Source organism: Ascaphus truei, chromosome 1, assembly GCF_040206685.1.
Source record: "Ascaphus truei isolate aAscTru1 chromosome 1, aAscTru1.hap1, whole genome shotgun sequence".
NCBI classification, from domain to species: Eukaryota; Metazoa; Chordata; class Amphibia; order Anura; family Ascaphidae; genus Ascaphus; species Ascaphus truei.
The window spans coordinates 410,718,854-410,737,896 of NC_134483.1; the positions used below are offsets into that span (position 1 = coordinate 410,718,854).

Sequence of the window (19,043 nt, forward strand, 5' to 3'; positions counted from 1 at the left end):
CCAGCCCGAATGTCAACACCCTGGGAAGGTAAATAGAGACACTGAGCACCACTGTAAATAACACACACCTCGATGTAGCCCTCTTTTGGCGACGGTTAAAGAGGGGTTACAGTTGCATGATATAAATTTAGCATATTTTAATTGTTCTTTAAGTTACTGTTCTGGTATATTATTTATGCTGTGTTATATATGTAAATTAAAAACAAAATGCAACTTAAAAAAATAAATAATAATAAGTTATGTGGTTTCTTTGATACGTACAACTTCAGTAAGGTTATTCTATTACCTGCGTCCTCCGCAGGCATAGGAGTGAAGCCACAAAATATTTTGCAACGAGATTATTAACCCAGTTTGTTTTTCCTCAATAGAATAAATAAAGACTTGCATGGTAGAGCTTCCATAACAAGAAGGGACATGTGCTGGGAACAAGAATCCTCATATGACGACTTGCAGAAACCCAATTTAGCAGCACCACTAAAAACCAATTGTCAAGGACATCTCTAAACGAAGGCCACTGAAAACTTTGCTTTAAAAAGTTTGGCAACTCACCATTATTTCCCGCTGCTCTTCAAGGTTTCGTAAAAAAGTTGAAAATTCTTGCAGAGATGCATCTGCAATATAATACAGGGCCATCAACAACCTGCATGCATACTATGCAGCAAAAAATCACACAGCAAAAGTAGATATAAATCAGTTCTACTGTACATACCTATACATCTCTCGTCATCTGTCTCTGCGTCCCCAATAAATTCAAATTTAAAATCCCGGAGTGAATGGGCAAATTTTCTCTGAGCTGTGGTCAGATCTAAAAGGGAAGGGAAATAAAACATGTTATATCAAAGCCTGGAACCTTGGGTGAGAATTGCAATGGAGTAAAAATACAACTGTGTGTGCAAAGGAACAGATGAGTTAGAAGCTGCTTAGAACATTCTTCAAAAATGACCTCATTGAATTCTATGCATTTTTTTCCACAGATGTACTTAAAAAAATAAAAATAAAGATTTGAAGCAGTAACCGCCCATTGTTTTAAAAACAGCCAGCAGCAAAGCAAGTGAATAATGGTGACGACATTAGAACACGTGGGGTTGTAAAAGGTATTTCAGCCTCTGGGCGTATCATACAAATGGTCCCTTCATTCATTGTTTCATCTGAAAACCGTTTACATCTTTTAAAAAGGACTCAAATATAATGGTGTATTTTGGACATTCCATGTTTCTGTTCCAGGAGCAGAGGAAACCAGATGGGGTGTGGAGTCAAGTCTTAAAAGTGCAGTTCAATGCACAGTAGAGGATAGGGGAGAGGTGGGGGGGGGGGGTTGGAAATGATTGACAACTTCGTGCAAATGACTTCCTTAATATACAAGTAACAGAATTTCTTGTATCCATCTTGTGAAAAAAAAAAGTGTCCGTCCGGATTCAAGCAGATCAGCTTCTGTTTAGTTGCTTCATTTATCTAAAGAAGGCTTCATAATTACTTTGTAAAAAAAGACAGAACAAAGCAAAAAAAATAAAAAATGTACCTGGTGTTTTGGGACTGATTGTTTTATCTGCTATTAAATTGTGAAACCTCTCCAAAGCATTTGTTTACCATGGAAATGTCAATGGGCTTTAAGGGGTCTTCCAGCACTAGGTGGTGTCTTATGGCAGAAGAACACAAGAACACCTGAGAACACCCGAGAACACCCACAATGCAAAAGCAGCCTTTCAATAAGGAGGGTTTAGTCCATATCCCCAGCAGTGCAATATATTTGTAACACTTTCCTATTTGTGATAATTTGTTGCCAATTTTCTCAGCAGTTTGAGCTGTAAGCTGTAACAATAGATAATGTAACCATTGTAATATAAGGCTACATTGTAGCTGCTGAGTTACATTGATTGATTGATTGGAACAGAAAGGTTGCCATTATGTTAGGCACGCACTCAGGATTTGTACAGATTTTACAGTATAACAGAAGCACCAAACGATTGCCAGCTGAGGCAAGCGAGTGTAGAATTATACATTGTCACATGCTTTATATATAAAAATAAGAAAAAAAGGAGAGAAGAGGGAAAGTAGTATTGCTGCTTTAACGTGGTAAGAGTTTCAGACTAGATTCATAGCCCAGTTACTCATGCACTTCAATGATAAATCATGAGGTAATGTCTGAACAGTAATAAAGTAAAAGCATAGAATAGTCTACTGCAGGGGTACGCAAACTTTTTTTGATCGCCCTCCCGCCTGCTCTTCTCCTTTGATGCCCCCCATCCTTACCTCGAGCGCGTCACATGACCTGCGGCGTTGCCATGGTCATGCGTCCTGCAGCCGGCTGAACCTCGGTAAGTAGAGGTTGCAGAGGCCTTGCGTGGCCCCTGGCATTTAAGTTAAATGCCTTGGGGGAAGAGTGCGGGACCTCTGCAACTGCCTGCACCCCCCCAAAAACAATCTCACACACACAGTTTCTGCACCGCTGGTCTAAAGTATCAGTAGTCATTTTTAAATCTTTTTTTTTTACTTTATTGAATATTAAGTAAGTCTAATAGCTTGTAAAACATACCTGTAGTTATGCAAGTCTCCCCCTAAGGAGCAATGCAAGCACCAATCAACCTTTTTTTCTGTTTAAAGTAATCCATCATACTACCATAAAAGTAAATGATTTTAGTTGGTAGATAAGTAAATAAAGGTAATCCAAGAAAAAGGAACATTTTAAAATCAACTTTGTTTTTATGGGACTGTGGCAGTTCTGATTTAGAAGTGTTTAAGGTTATGGGACACCTGGTTGAAAGTACTGGAATCACACAATGTTCCACATTCCAGAGCTGGAACTGTTCCTTCATGAATTCTAGGAAGCAGGAACTTCATTACCAAATGTAACACCCTTGTAAGTGTATGCAGCCGAGACAAACACTGCCCCCCGCCTGGCTCCTGTCCATGGTGTGGTCAGGGTGTGACTTATTGGTAGACATACCCTCAGGCCAATAACGGTGACTCAGGAAGAGGAGGGACGAAGGAGAGTGTTTATGTTTAAGGATCCCTGGCAGAGAACGAGGGGGCAAAGCTGATGTGAGTCAGAAGAATCTCACAGTGATTTGAGTTGATTAAGAACCGGTCTGTGCGGTACCACTCAGCAGATACTGGTTGACCAGATCCGGGATAGATCCAATAAGTGAAGCCAATGCTGAGCAGAGGTCTGCCTGATACCAGGAGGCGTAAGTAGCTTCTGAGAGAATCCACATCACAACAAGTAAAGAGTACTGCAGTCTTTGCAAAGTCACAGGTCTGCTACATTAAAACACTATCAATAGAGCTCTGACGGTGTGTCGGTGAAAACACACAGAGCCCCTAAGTACAGGATCGGATGTTATTGAGCAAAGACACCGGCATACACCTGTGCACCGGGCGGCTGCTGAGCTCGGGAGCCGCCGAGTCACTGTTATGTGGGGTGCAGCCACACCGCTGGGCCTGGGAGAGTTGTCCAGCTCTCCCAAAGCGGCCGTGGAACCCCTAAGGGGTGCATGCAGATCCCCAGGGTTCCCGGAACCCCGGTTCAAAATCACTGAGATAGACGTTAGTCTAACGAGAAAGACGAGGGTTACGCGAATAAGAACGGCGCAATACACACACACACACCATTATTGTGGGGATTTTGGACATACAGAAATATTTTAAATGCTTCTTAAAGCAACAGTGCCTGCTGATAGACATTTTGTTCTACTTACTGTAGTTCAAGAGACCTCATCTTGTCTTTTGCAACACTGTATTATTTTAAAATGTGATGCTTCATTCAGGAGTGAGAAGCCTTTGAAATATTAAGTGTTGGGGAGGTTAAAACAGACATCAACACAGAGCCCAGTGCAGTATAAAAGTTACCATGGTAAACCCAGAGATTAAGAAAATCCTTGAAAAACACCGTTGTTATTATTATTGTTTATATATATTTTTAAATAGCAGGACATACTCAGGGGGGGGTAAGATACTAACATTATATGAGATAAACTGATACATTTCTGGAGGGGATTGCTGCTTTAAACCCTTTAGTGTATTTAGCCACAAATTGCACTAAAATCACAAAGCTTCATTCAATCAGGATTTATAATGTGACATTACCTAAAAACAGGAAGACATTATGCTCCCAGAGGAAACATGGTATCCTCAAAGCTAATAAGATGCAAAGACAACTACATTTCATTTGCCTAGGTTTAACGACCTGATATTGTAGTATAAAGTTGCGTCATCTTCCAAAAACGTGCCGTTATGCTCGTCTTAGCGTTACTCCTATCTAAACCTTGACATAGGGCTTTTTGCTGAAGTGGAAAGAGAGAAGAGGTAAATAATGCTGGGAAATGTAAATGATGCTTAACTGTAGCATTACACCTATCCAAACACTGCAAAAGCCCCATTTCACTGTCTAGATAGCATTATTCCTACATTTAGATAGAACTTAAATAATGTATCCAGGTCCCACACGTTAACCATAACAGACTTGTGGATATGTGGTGTGATTACACCTCGTTTGCATCATCACCGAAGTTACCGCTATGCTCTTTTCGGGAGAAAACCGGGCGTAATACATTATTGTGCTATGAAGATAAATCGGAGAGTGTTAACACGATGTGAAGTCATTTATCGGGCCTTGTGGATCTGGGCCACAGTGCCACAGGGTTGAAGCTGCAATTCACGAGGAAGGGAAAATTCTTGAGGGAAATGGATAGGAAGACACTTTCTTTCCTGAAAATAGACATGCTGTATAATGTTAGGGCATGCCCATAAACGTCTCCTGACATCCAAAGCTACGGTTTATCTGCTTCAACCCTCAGCACAAAGGGCCCAGTTGGATGCCCCTGGTTTCAGTCACATACTGCACTAGCCTTCCAACTCCCTGTTTTTCCCCCGCTCGCCTTTGGGATTTTCCCGGTCTGGATTTGTAGATTTTAATCCGATCAGGATTACAGTATCATTGTTAAGAATGTTGAAGTCAAATGTGAAGAGATCAGCAATCCTAAATCTCTATCCCCAAGTGAACATTTTTGAAAACTTCTTCGAAACTTTTTCGTTGTGTTGTTATGAGGTCTGAGAGTAGGCATGCATAATCTCTTTCCCCCACCCCTGGTATTTTAACCCAGAGTAATAATCCACAGGAAAGTTCTTCCACAAAGCCGCATTTTGTTATTTTGACATGTGGACGTGGTTATTTGAAATTAGAAGCCACTACTATTCCCGATCATAAAACTGATGCACTTAAATCCTGCTCTCTTCTAACAAACGCTGGGGATGTTTTAATTTATAGCCCAGAGGGAATACATCTCCCCTGCCAAAGTGTTGATGAGTAACAAAAAGTATTTAGTCTGCTTCAGTTTCATAGACTCCAGACCAAGGAAAGCTTTGACAGTTTGTGATGTGATCCAGTCCAGACCAAGTTGTGAGGCAGACACTTTCTAATCCCTTAAAATACAGTGGTGAAGGAACACAAAGCTTCAATACCCGTTATCAGAGCTCGATCAGCGTGAACTACCATTGAAGTCTACGGCAGCTAATGCCGATCTAGCTCTGATGCACGTTATCAGAGCTTTGCAATACTCACCCTAATGTGCTTTATAAACCCAGTGCAAAGATAAAATCAGCATTCATACCTACTAAGCAATGCATTACAGTCACAATTTGTTAGTTGCTCTGAAACCTACAGTACATGGTATTATTAAAAAGTACAGATGTAGCCTATTTCCCCCCCCCTCCCTCCCTGTAACACTGGCAGACTTTTTCCATTAAAGCAGCATTTTTTCTTCTTTTGTTTGCATAGGATTGAAGCAGGGGGTCTCCAGGACTTAACCCCCCATTGATTTCAGCTCCGGGGACCGCCTGCTTCCAGAGATACTGACCTCCATAGTGGGTGCCGGTAGCCGTTCTACCTCGCTAGCTGGGGTTCATGTATTGGCCGCTTTTCAAAGCTCCCACATCCTACGGGCCAATAGGAAGCCGTGACATCATCCCTTGCGGCTTCCTATTGGCCCACATGACGTGGGAGCTTTAAACATGCACGAGATACCGGCACCTCCTTTGGAGGTCTGTATCTATGGAAGCAGGGGGTTCCTGGAGCTGACATTAATGGGACCCCCTTCTTCAATCCTATGTAAAAGAAAAAAATCTAAACGATCCGCTTTCATTGCTCCTTGAAGATCTCATTTGGTCATAACAGTGGTCAAAGTAGCTTAGAAAAAGAAGTGGTACTATGCCTCATCCAAAACGTTGGGCCAAAGCTGTTCATGATGTAGTTTACTGTACTTTAGATATAGGAGGAGCAAACCTTTCTAAAATAAGTCCTTTTTTCATTAGAAATAAAGTGGAATCATAAGTATATAAAGAAAGCAGTTCTACTCTTTGTATGAAAAAGAATCATGGTAGTTTGTACCTTCAAGTACAATCACACTTCACCCACCGAGGCATGTCATTTATATTTCCCAGTTATTTACATTTCCCAGTTATTTACATTTTTCAGAACAAACTTGCCTTTCTCCATAATCATTACAGTATACAAAAAGATACCCGCCGCTCAACCACATTAACAAATAAGTAACAAATAGTGTCAACCAGGTGCATAAAGCAAAGAAAATTGATATCTACTGTATACAAAAGTGGCTGCAGTCAAACAGAATCCCTTATACATTGCACTCATGGATCCTCCATGATCCTCCCTGAGTGCAGTTTATAAGGGATTCTGTTTGCCTATTTCTCCATAATCAGCCATGCATGTAATACGTTTTAACATGGACCCCTATAAGCCTGCCATTTTACACAGCTGTTACAGCACAGCCTGGGTTACAGAAGTGCATGGTCAGCAAACCTACTCACGCTAATTGATGGAAAACTACAGCAAGGATGATTATTACTACAGAAGTACTGCCACTGCTTGGATAACGTGGAAATGTGCGTTTTATGAAGCTTCAGTGTCACTTAATGGAGATTGCACATATTTGCTCTGTAGTGCTCTTTATCAAATACATAAGAGTGTAAACTTATTGAAATCATAAATATATATAAATATATATAAATATATATATATATATATCTTGTATATTATGAAAAAAGAGGTATGGGGAATTGGTGAACATGGATGAAAGAATTTAATTCATTAACAGTGGAGAACAATACATGTTCCAGGTTTCCTTTTCTTGATCTATATTAGTCTCAGTGACCATGTGAAAAAGGAAGTAGCATCTTACAAACCAGCACAGTGAAGTAGTTTCCATAGCTTACTTGCAAACCGTCTGTTACTGAAAACGTGCACATTCACAAGGAAGTTTGCATTAAAAATATGATGGCGTTCATTACATACTGTAGAAACTGAGACTGCAGAAAACTAAAGTGTCCAGGTAGTTCTATTTTAAGATGGCGAAGCCATAGTTATTAAACCAGGAGAAGACTTTCTGAAATTGCAATGTTTAAACCCATCAGTGGTGGAAAAACTGCAGTCCTCTCAGCAAGTCCCAATCACGTGATTTTCTGCGCAGCGATCACAATGTCAGAGAAATGGGGCATGCTGAAGAGGAGGGTACTCTTTCCATGTTCAGATTGTTTTAACCCCTCTGTGGAAGGGATGTGCGAAGCTTTCACAGGAATTTGTAAACCATGCAAAATGTGTTCTTTCTTTAGTGGCGCAAACAAAAATCACAAAATCAGAGAGGGGGGGGGGGAGGGGAGGGCAGAGAGAGTGACTGAGCTGTGTGACAGCGAATTGATGGTGGAAATGTAAGATTTCTGATAAACTTTTGGCTTTTAAAAACTGGTTTGCCAGAAATAGAGTTAGGTGGAAAAAAAAAAATATGAAACAGTTTGGAAATGCATCTTGGAAAGTTTTGCACATCTCTATTCTGTATGTGTGGTGAGCAGAATCTCCCCTACAACGCGGGTAAGTGTGCCATGACATCAAGGTCACCTATGTGTCAGCCTTGTGATGTTCAGTGGATGTCACAATATCACGCTGTAGGTTAAGAACACCCTGTGCTAACAGCCCAATTTCCAAAGAAACAATATGCCTACCATACATAGAAATGTACAGCAGATAAGGTCATGTTTCCCACGGGGTGTGCCCATTTTACACCCATTCTTTCAAATCTAACAGTTACCTTGCGTATAGCCAAAACACTGCTGAATTCTGAAGCCTGAAGATGTCCCCATTGCTTGCGATGAAAGGCTGTTAAATGCATCTTCTGCTTTTTCAGTACAAACATGCCTGCTTACGTCTACCAATTAATAGACATGAATTGGCATGCATATTTAACTTGTTTTTTCAGGCAAGTGGGTTAAGATGTAACTCATTACAGTCAAAAACAAGTTAATTGTTCATAGCGCATTCTATTCGTGCCAATATGTGGGAGCTACTATCCTATCAGGGATATTTGGGAGGAAAAGGAGATATAGGTCCTCATCTTCCATTGACCTTCTGAACTTATTTCAGGCACAAAGTGTCCCTTTTGAATCCACCTACAGTAATTGGGTCTGGTTTCTGTGACCACATTAGTCTCTTTCCCCTGTAAATATTAGAAGGAACTCACATTTTCAGTTTTATTTTCATGCCCTACAGTAGCCTGAGTGACTCACTGCAAAATGAGGTGGCCTCCCACGAAGAACAGAGGCCCAACGTAAAGCAGATTCTGCTGTTAAAGCAGCAATGCCTTCTATTCAAAGGTATGTTGTCTGAATCAGAGTACACTGAATCGTTACATTGTTTGTAATCCAATACAGGAAAAAGTGTGTCCCAATTATATGGACAACAACAAGGGGCGCCAGCCACATCATTGCCAGTGAGCCAATCACATCATTGCCAGTGAGCCAATCACATCATTGCCAGTGAGCCAGCCACGTCATTGCCAGTGAGCCAATCACATCATTGCCAGTGAGCCAGCCACATCATTGCCAGTGAGCCAATCACATCATTGCCAGTGAGCCAATCACATCATTGCCAGTGAGCCAGCCACGTCATTGCCAGTGAGCCAATCACATCATTGCCAGTGAGCCAGCCACGTCATTGCCAGTGAGCTAATCACATCATTGCCAGTGAGCCAGCCACGTCATTGCCAGTGAGCCAGCCACGTCATTGCCAGTGAGCTAATCACATCATTGCCAGTGAGCCAGCCACGTCATTGCCAGTGAGCCAATCACATCATTGCCAGTGAGCCAGCCACGTCATTGCCAGTGAGCTAATCACATCATTGCCAGTGAGCCAGCCACGTCATTGCCAGTGAGCCAGCCACGTCATTGCCAGTGAGCTAATCACATCATTGCCAGTGAGCCAGCCACGTCATTGCCAGTGAGCCAATCACATCATTGCCAGTGAGCCAATCACATCATTGCCAGTGAGCCAATCACATCATTGCCAGTGAGCCAATCACATCATTTCCAGTGAGCCAGCCACGTCATTGCCAGTGAGCCAGCCACATCATTGCCAGTGAGCCAATCACATCATTGCCAGTGAGCCAATCACATCATTGCCAGTGAGCCAGCCACGTCATTGCCAGTGAGCCAGCCACGTCATTGCCAGTGAGCCAATCACATCATTGCCAGTGAGCCAGCCACATCATTGCCAGTGAGCCAATCACATCATTGCCAGTGAGCCAATCACATCATTGCCAGTGAGCCAGCCACGTCATTGCCAGTGAGCCAGCCACGTCATTGCCAGTGAGCTAATCACATCATTGCCAGTGAGCCAGCCACGTCATTGCCAGTGAGCCAATCACATCATTGCCAGTGAGCCAATCACATCATTGCCAGTGAGCCAATCACATCATTTCCAGTGAGCCAGCCACGTCATTGCCAGTGAGCCAATCACATCATTGCCAGTGAGCCAGCCACGTCATTGCCAGTGAGCTAATCACATCATTGCCAGTGAGCCAGCCACGTCATTGCCAGTGAGCCAATCACATCATTGCCAGTGAGCCAATCACATCATTGCCAGTGAGCCAGCAACGTCATTGCCAGTGAGCCAATCACATCATTGCCAGTGAGCCAATCACATCATTGCCAGTGAGCCAATCACATCATTGCCAGTGAGCCAATCACATCATTGCCAGTGAGCCAATCACATCATTTCCAGTGAGCCAATCACATCATTGCCAGTGAGCCAATCACATCATTGCCAGTGAGCCAATCACATCATTGCCAGTGAGCCAATCACATCATTTCCAGTGAGCCAATCACATCATTGCCAGTGAGCCAATCACATCATTGCCAGTGAGCCAGCCACGTCATTGCCAGTGAGCCAATCACATCATTGCCAGTGAGCCAATCACATCATTGCCAGTGAGCCAATCACATCATTTCCAGTGAGCCAATCACATCATTGCCAGTGAGCCAATCACATCATTGCCAGTGAGCCAGCCACGTCATTGCCAGTGAGCCAATCACATCATTGCCAATGAGCCAATCAATGACGGGAATGCATCTATAACATTGCTACAGTCAAGACAGTGTGTTTCCGAAGCAAAACTTCATTGATGAATTGCCCGTGAACCAGGAGGCAAGTTTCTTGCTATTGGGTGAAAACTTCCCACCCCCCGCCACCCCCAAAAAAATAGTAGTGAATTCAAAAGGCGATGGTTACTTTTAACTAATGTTTTACTGACAGATTTCATACATCACTCATATGGAAGTGGCACCAGTTTTGGATTTTATTACAGAAACAGACAGTGGAAAATGTAACATTTTTTTTATTTTTATTTTTTTAACTGAACGTTGATGAGAAATAAGTGTGTCATTCTTAGTTACTTACTTTTTACCAATGATAAAAAGCTACGTGTGATATATTTCTATTGCTATGTGCATTGATATAAAGACAAGTAATGAAGAGGGCAAGACGTGTTCTATCATTGTTTAAGATACTTTTTACATGCCTATTTTACCTCCATTAAGTGATGCTTGTAACATACTGATGATGCCTGTAACCTTATGGCAATGTTTTAAAACAGAATATCACAGTTTCCAAAGAATTCAATGGCAGTGTTAATGCAAAATATCAAATGTATCTACATTTTGCATCGACTGCCATTTCCACCCCAAATGTTTAGATTAAAATGTACTTTTTCTAAAGTTCGTGCAAAATATTGGCAAGAGCAAATTTGGTTATGTTTGCACATCTTCACTTCTACGTTAAGTCGCTAAGTCGCATCGTAATAAGTTGACTATGGCACAAATGGGGCGTATTCCCCAAAGGAGAGGATTGAAAGCCACTGCTCTTTACCCTATACCAGGGGGGGGGGCAACTCCCGTCCTTAATGGCCACCAGCAAGTCAGGTTTTCAGGATATCCCTGCTTCAGCACATGTTGCTCAATCAGTGGCTCAATCTTTCACTGAGTCACTTGTGCTGAAGCAGGGATATCCGGAAACCTGACCCATTCGTGGCTCTTGAGGACTGGAGTTTGCCAACCCTGCCCTATGCTAACTAAACTAACCACAATGTCAAAACACCTTTGGAGAAACTCGCATTCCAGTTTAATAATTACCTCCCTTGTATCTGGTTCTATCATTTCATGTGATCCTTTACTCACACAGAAAATGCTGAACTAACAACTAACCACTCGAATAATTCACATAGAAAAGTTTCTATTGCATGTCTCTGTATTTTATTTATAAAATGTTTTACCAGGAAGTAATACATTGAGAGTTACCTCTCGTTTTCAAGTATGTCCTGAAGCCAAATAAATATGTATAATGATGTCCATTTCAATGCCATTAGACAGTAAGAGAGTACAAAGCGAAGGGGGGGGGGGTAATTTACTATGCTCCGATGTGGCCGAAGTCATTCATTTTAATGGTGTGACCGGACACGTCAGAGCATATTTAATTACCCCCCAAATATTGTAGTGCCTGAGAATTGGCAAGAGCTTTACACTAACGGAGGCATCCTGCTCTTCAGAGCTCATAATAGTGTTAGTCTACAAGAGAGAGTGTGTTATTAGTCAGTTTAAGGAAGACAATACTATCTCTGTGTGTGCTGCTTCGTAGGCAGTGGGTGAACTCTGGTATTCCAGTTCAGTAGCTCAGGGATCTGCTTGCTAAGCTGCTAAAATTAGTACTTCTCAAAACCAGTGAGAATATGGAAAAACGTGCCGCCAGGGAAATGAGATGAATAGATCAGGATTAGTGTACTATGTTGGTTAAACAGAGCACACTTAGAAGGTCCCAGATAATGGTGCACTGCAGACCAGAATAATGCTATATTAAGGTCAAAATATGCGACTAAATGTATACAGTTAAAATAATTTTATTAATAAACATAATGGTTAAAATAGAAATATAGATCCTAATTCACTGGAATAGGATATATATGGTCCCCTAAATGAAATTGTGTATATATCTAGTTGTTTGTATAAACAATCAAACAAAGTCAAAATTCAAATACATATGGATATTGTTAACCCTATGTACAATGATAATCACTGTGTAGGGAAAATCATAAAGTTCCTCCTATAAATGATCTCTACATGCCACTCTCTAGTATGTGTACAGTGGGCATATTCTTTTGTGCAGATAAATATCTCCTATTTGAAGAAAATGCTGCTTGGTTTCAATAAATCCTTAGTAGATAATCCGTACAGTCATATACGATACACTGTGTAGTGATATTAGTTGGTGGCTGTCATTGTAGATATACTGTGCTTGTCAGGTCATGAGTTGTATCACTGATGGTGTAGTAAATATAAGATCTAGATATCCACTACATATAGTAGATACTCAAAAGGATGCCAAAGAATGTCTGGTATACTCTGTACACATATAGTAGCCTTTATCCCATATTCACTAGTATACTAGGTCAGTGTAGACCATGGAGATGTTCTGCGCATGTGCAGTGGATTCCGTAATCGGTTTCCTTCGTGACAGTAAGGTTGTATGCTTATTACACGGATATACTGCTTCCGCAGTGTATATAGATTTAACCCCCAGCGGAATGATAGGCAGAACAAAAAACAGAGTTACGAGGTAAACTTCTATGCTATGCCTCAGGGGTTAAAAATGTTCTTATTGCAGTATGCTGCTGTCGGCAGACTGAGCTACCAAACGCTGTGGGATCACTGAGATCACTGTGTGTTTAGTGTACTTGAGGCATATAAACACACTGTGTGTAAATGATATGCTGCTCCGTGATCTATAGGTATTTATTATATACCATGTGTCTCAACAGTACAGGCATACCCCGCATTAACGTACGCAATGGGACCGGAGCATGTATGTAAAGCGAAAATGTACTTAAAGTGAAGCACTACCTTTTTCCCACTTATGGATGCATGTACTGTACTGCAATCGTCATAAAAGTGCATAACTGATGTTAATAACGCATTTGTATAGTCTCCCCGCTTGCGCACAGCTTCGGTACAGGTAGGGAGCCGGTATTGCTGTTCAGGACGTGCTGACAGGCGCATGCGTGAGCTGCCATTTGCCTATTGGGCGATGTGTACTTACTCGCGAGTGTACTTAAAGTGAGTGTACTTAAAGCGGGGTATGCCTGTATCGGTGTATTTTGTATGTAAGAACCGAATTCCACAAAACGGTGTTTCACCAGTTCATATTGGTCGAGCCATAATGCGTTTCTTAATGCCTGGTATATTACCGACAACTGAGAGATCAGGAACAACGCTGGCTGTTTAGCCAGTAAAGTATAATGAGACAGGAGGTAGGACAGGAGGTCCTAATCTAGTATATACAGATTTCAAATAGTAAGAGCTGTAGCGTTTATAGTGCCACCATGTCGGCTAAGACCCGAGGTGTCTCGTACATGACCGTACGGATTGTCTACTAAGGATTTATTGAAACCAAGCAGCATTTTCTTCGAATAGGAGATATTTATCTCCACAAAAGAATATGCCCACTGTACACTTACTAGAGAGTGGCATGTTGAGATCATTTATAGGAGGAACTTTATGATTTTCCCTACACAGTGATTATCATTGTACGTAGGGTTAACAATATCCATATGTATTTGAATTTTGACTTTGTTTGATTGTTTATACAAACAACTAGATATATACACAATTTCATTTAGGGGACCATATATATATCCTATTCCAGTGAATTAGGATCTATATTTCTATTTTAACCATTATGTTTATTAATAAAATTATTTTAACTGTATACATTTAGTCGCATATTTTGACCTTAATATAGCATTATTCTGGTCTGCAGTGCACCATTATCTGGGACCTTCTAAGTGGGCTCTGTTTAACCAACATAGTACACTAATCCTGATCTATTCATCTCAAAATCAGGCCATTGAATCTGGTATAGAAAAATCAAGAGTGGCGCTCAACGCTAGTAAACTGTGATGACTGACGTTCTTAAGGAGAATCCTTAACGTCTCTGTGCATAAACAGTGACTTAAATTATAAATAAAATACAGTGTTCATCAATGTAGATATATGTGACTAATCCATCAAGATATACCGCGTGTTAATTCAACAAGTGCACTAAAAAGGTTAAAGGGTGCAATTTAAAATAAAAAGGGAATACTCATCCACTCGCACCTTTAAAAAAAAATAGATGCGTTTCAAAATATCTCCAACGACCAGGTTCCACAAAGCAGGGGATCTGGTAGTCAGTGCAAAAAAGGCCAGTCTGTCATACAGTCCATAATCTCTGTGTCGAGCAATAAAGCGTGTAGTGTATAATGCTAACCAGCTTAATAGGGAAAATACCAGACGGACACAGTTAAAAAATGTCACCTGGTCTTTCAAATCCATATTACATGAAATATGCCATTATGGATTCCTTCAGCAGCTCCTCACCTAATAAGGAGCTTTTTCCAACGCACAAAAACAGACTATAAATCTTTGTACAAAAGCAGATTCAAGTCAGATGCAAGTATGTTAACCATGCAAGAACATTCATTTAAAAAAATACATAATCAATATGTCATGTGGATAGAAACAGGCGTTTTATTAAGACTGGTCTTAAAACAGCAGGAGGAGGGATCCTTCAATAGCCCTGCAATAATATGTCTTTTTTCTGTGAAATCTTGTGTGTTATTTATTTATTTATTTTAAATAAAAATTTAGGATTTTTGATTTCTGTAGTATTAGATAGTGGCTTTTGTAAAATTGTATTATTCAACAGAATGCTATTTTTAATGAGTTTTAAAGCATCTTTTGATTTCTATAGCACACCTCCCAAACAGTGCAAGATCTTTGTAACAATTTCCTGTTTGTGATCATTTGTTGCCAATATTCCCAACAGTTTGAGCTGTAAACTGTAACAATAGATAATGTTACCTTAGGAATACAAGAATACATTGTAGCTGCTGAGTCACACTGACTGAAGTGGCCATTATGTTAGCCACACAATCAGGACTTGTGCAGATTTATAACAGGAGCACCACACGATTGACAACTTGGGTAAGAATGTGGAATTAAAAAGGGGAAAAAGGGGGTGAATGCTCTAAACTAAAACTACTATCAAAATATCTCCTCGTTGTATTGATTATAATGTTCCTGTTATTCATTATATCATAAATACACATACTGATGCAGCGGCCGTTATTTGAACATATCACGGTACCGATTTTGAGTTCTCTGCTGTTCCCCACGCAGCGTGAACGCGGCCAATTGCCCCAGGCACCCGCGCTTATCGCGGATATTTTGTTTGAATTTCATGGATTCTGTTTTTTCGTTTGCAATAAAATGGATGAATTGTAATGTGTACAGTACTGTGCTACTGTGCTACTGTGTCAATTACATTTCACACTAAAATTTATTTTTCTGCTCTCGCCGCGCTCGCATCTTAGTGCGGGAAGGCTGGAATTCACCCCGCGGTTTAAAATCGGGATTCCGATGTACATGACGCGTGAAGTGTTTGGATAACGGCCGCTGCATCAGTACAATGGCCCAAGTGGCAAGGAAGTAGTGTTACTGTGTCTGGCCTTCGAAACATGTAACATTGTAGGAAAAGCTATTTTAAGTATATTTTCCAAACATGTATACAATATTTATGCTTACAGAACAAGAGAGGTTTCCCAAAACAAATCTGTTTTTCTTTAAATGGAAAGTGGAACCACACATTACAAAACTATATTTTTCTTGTTTTGGTCCATAGAAGGACTTGCATTTCTTACAATACACACACACACACACACACACACACACACACACACACACACTACAGGCAGTCCTCGCTTATCCGATGGAATGCGACCCGCAAACCGCCGTCGGTTAAAGGACCGTCGTATTGCGAGTCAATGTCGGTGGCGGTGACATTTAGATAAGCGGGTCTGGCGTCTGATAATGTGTCCAACGGACTGCATTATGTGGTGTTGGATAATGCATCCGACTGATAGAGGGACGTCAGATACGGAGGACTCACTGTATTGGCATAAACTGGCAAGTGCACGCATCATAGGAATTATATACAGAAATACCTTACCCATAAGTATAGCATCTTAAAATTTATAGTAACCTATACATTAGAGCATTGTGGTTTGTTTCTACTTTGAGCAGTGTTCCTATAAACACCTTACAATGATTACAAGATCCTGGACTGAAACAGTTTCTGCAGAAGGAAAAATCGAACCTTTGCTCATTATTAAATCATCATTTAAACAGAGTCCCCACAAATCTCAAATGAACTAAATGCGATTTAACTTTAGAAATCTGGGCAGTGTTGTGTTTGACGATCTCAGCATTTTTGTGGCGCTGGTGTTGGCTGCAATCGGCTGTCGAATGGTGTGCTTCCGGATACGGCCGCCCTGAAACTACCACAGATCACTTGCAGTTCCCTCTCCAGTGTAATGCTCCGGATCTTGGGACTCAATGTGTTTCGCTGCGTTCCAGCTTCCTCCGGAGTCTTATGGCCATCCAACGGCCAATCTCAGACAACACCAGCACCACTGAAGTGGTGAGAACACTGCCCAGATATCTATTTTATGACTTACAGATGGCCTTCTTGTAAGTGTACATTCTGTAGGACCTTATTTTTTATTGTTATAAAGTTTTTTTCGTTTGTACCATCTACACTATGGTGTGCCTCATCTTCTCTTTCTTCTGAGTTCACCCACACCTACAAACACAGTGTATACAGCCTTGCCACTGATCGCGATGTGCCTTTTATGATTTTCTAGTCTGAGAGTATAACCTTTGGAGGTTACTTCTGAGTCTCTGCTGCTCTAGCCCACACGTTATTACCCTTTATGCTTCGTCCTCCCATATGATTGGTGCTGTCCTTCGCTCCCTTTTTCTTGGAAGATTAAATAAGTTTGATTTACATTTTCCCAGGTTCCATCGGAACAGTGGCGCAAGAAAATCTCAGCAGGCCCGCACATCACAAATGCCAAGATGTTTTTAAAAGAATGAAAGATATGCTGGAAACTGTACAGGGACGCCAAAAGGAATCTTGGACAAACGTAAGGAGCAGGGACCCCCCCCCCCCCCCAACCCATAGCACACCTACCATGAAAAATATTTGTTAGAACACAACTTTTACTTAAATGTTCTCTTGTGTTATTGCAATACTGAAAAAAACATTATTTTTCAATCTATTTATTTTAATATTTTTATAAAGTTACCTCAAAAGTTGTCAGGGGCTGCTATTTAAACCTATAATGATTGTCACAAAAATAATCTTTGTAATTGCTCTAAGTCTGATGAGTGGACGATCTAATTTTTAGGCTTGCAAAATCTGTCATCAGGTCACGAAAATTTTGTTTTTCAGCAAGTTCGTGCTCAATGGACAGCATTGCTAGATTGTGGAGGCGTTGTTCAGTTTGTTGAACAGAGGTATTTTTTTGATCATTGATAATTTGCTGAATGCTCGTTCTCCTTCAGCCACAGATTGCGGTAGTGAGCAGAAAATTCTGAGTGCAATCGCATACCTCTCCAAATATTCCATCAAGTTGAAATTTATAAATCGCATTCAAAAAGTTGAGTGGACCAGAGCCACTTGAAAATGTGGCATCGTATACTTTTCGAAGATGTAGCATTTCACTTGCAAAAGATGGTGTAAGGTCTTCAGGGTATTTATATACAAGAGTTTCAGCGGATGTCACAACTTCTTCTGTCATAGTTCTCAATTTTAAAATGAGAGCGAACAAGTGGCATACATATTCCATGGATTTAAAACGTTGGTTAAGCTCACAAATAATGGAATCGAGCACCAGAAGGAAATTATTATCCTTGATTGTCGTCTCAGCATCTTCCAATTCATGGTGGTCTTCAGATTCATTTAGATGCTTTTTCCCTATCCTCTGACGACGTGGATATGTGCTTAAACCCTTAGGAATATCAAGATGATCAGTAAGAAGTCTGGCTTCTGAAAGTAAATCTTGCCACTTTTCCTGAACGGACTACATTTCTGCAGAAAGAGCTTTAATATTTGCTACTCCAATTTCGATGGAAATGGATCTTGATTGCAGAATCAGGTTTCGCTCTTCAAAACTTTTATCCAGAATGCTGCAAGTACAACTGCTGTGAAGCATAAAAAATAATCTTTTTGCCTATTGCTTCGATGTGAGCTTCACTTGAAAGCTTTTTGGTGAAACTATCTTCTTTAAAGCTTCAATTATCCCTGGAAGATTTTTAGCAATTGGATTAACTGCTTCCACTCTTGCACTCCATCTAGTACAGCGGTGCGCAAACTGGGGGGTTCAAAACTTTATTGGGGGGGCACAGCGGTTACAGAGGCCCACCGCTGAGAGCGCGAGGCCTCTGTAAATTTACTTACCGGCTTCTGTCCACGTGTCTCCATGGCAAAGCGGCGTCAAATTATGCCAGTTACCATGGAGATGACGTCAAATGACTGCGTGGACACGTGACGGCACGACCCCGCAGCATCATTTGACGCTTCATTGGAGGTAAGTGTGGGGCGGGACGGAGGAGGAGAGCAGGCAGGGAGGGCGCAGCACAAGAAGTTTGCGCGCCTCTGATCTAGTATCAATTCGGCCAGGGGTGCGCAAAGTTTTTTGGCTGCGCTCCCCATGCTCGCGCCCCCCCTCACGTGACCCCACCGCATCATTTGACGCGTTGCCATGATGACGCGTCACGTCACATGACCCCGGGGCGTCATCTGATGCTGTATTGTCATGGCGACGTGACGAGAA

General features: G+C 41.2%; 1 protein-coding gene across 1 annotated transcript in view; it reads right to left on the reverse strand.

The window, feature by feature from the left end:
* Positions 1-19,043, reverse strand: part of ARHGAP10 (Rho GTPase activating protein 10) — a 267,627-nt gene that overhangs the window by 178,625 nt on the left and 69,959 nt on the right. Inside the window, exons 2-3 of the mRNA XM_075611566.1 lie at positions 710-805; positions 550-611 (exon numbers count right to left, since the gene is read on the reverse strand). Of these exons, the coding sequence (XP_075467681.1) occupies positions 550-611; positions 710-805 (158 nt within the window). The remainder of the gene's footprint in view (positions 1-549; positions 612-709; positions 806-19,043) is intronic.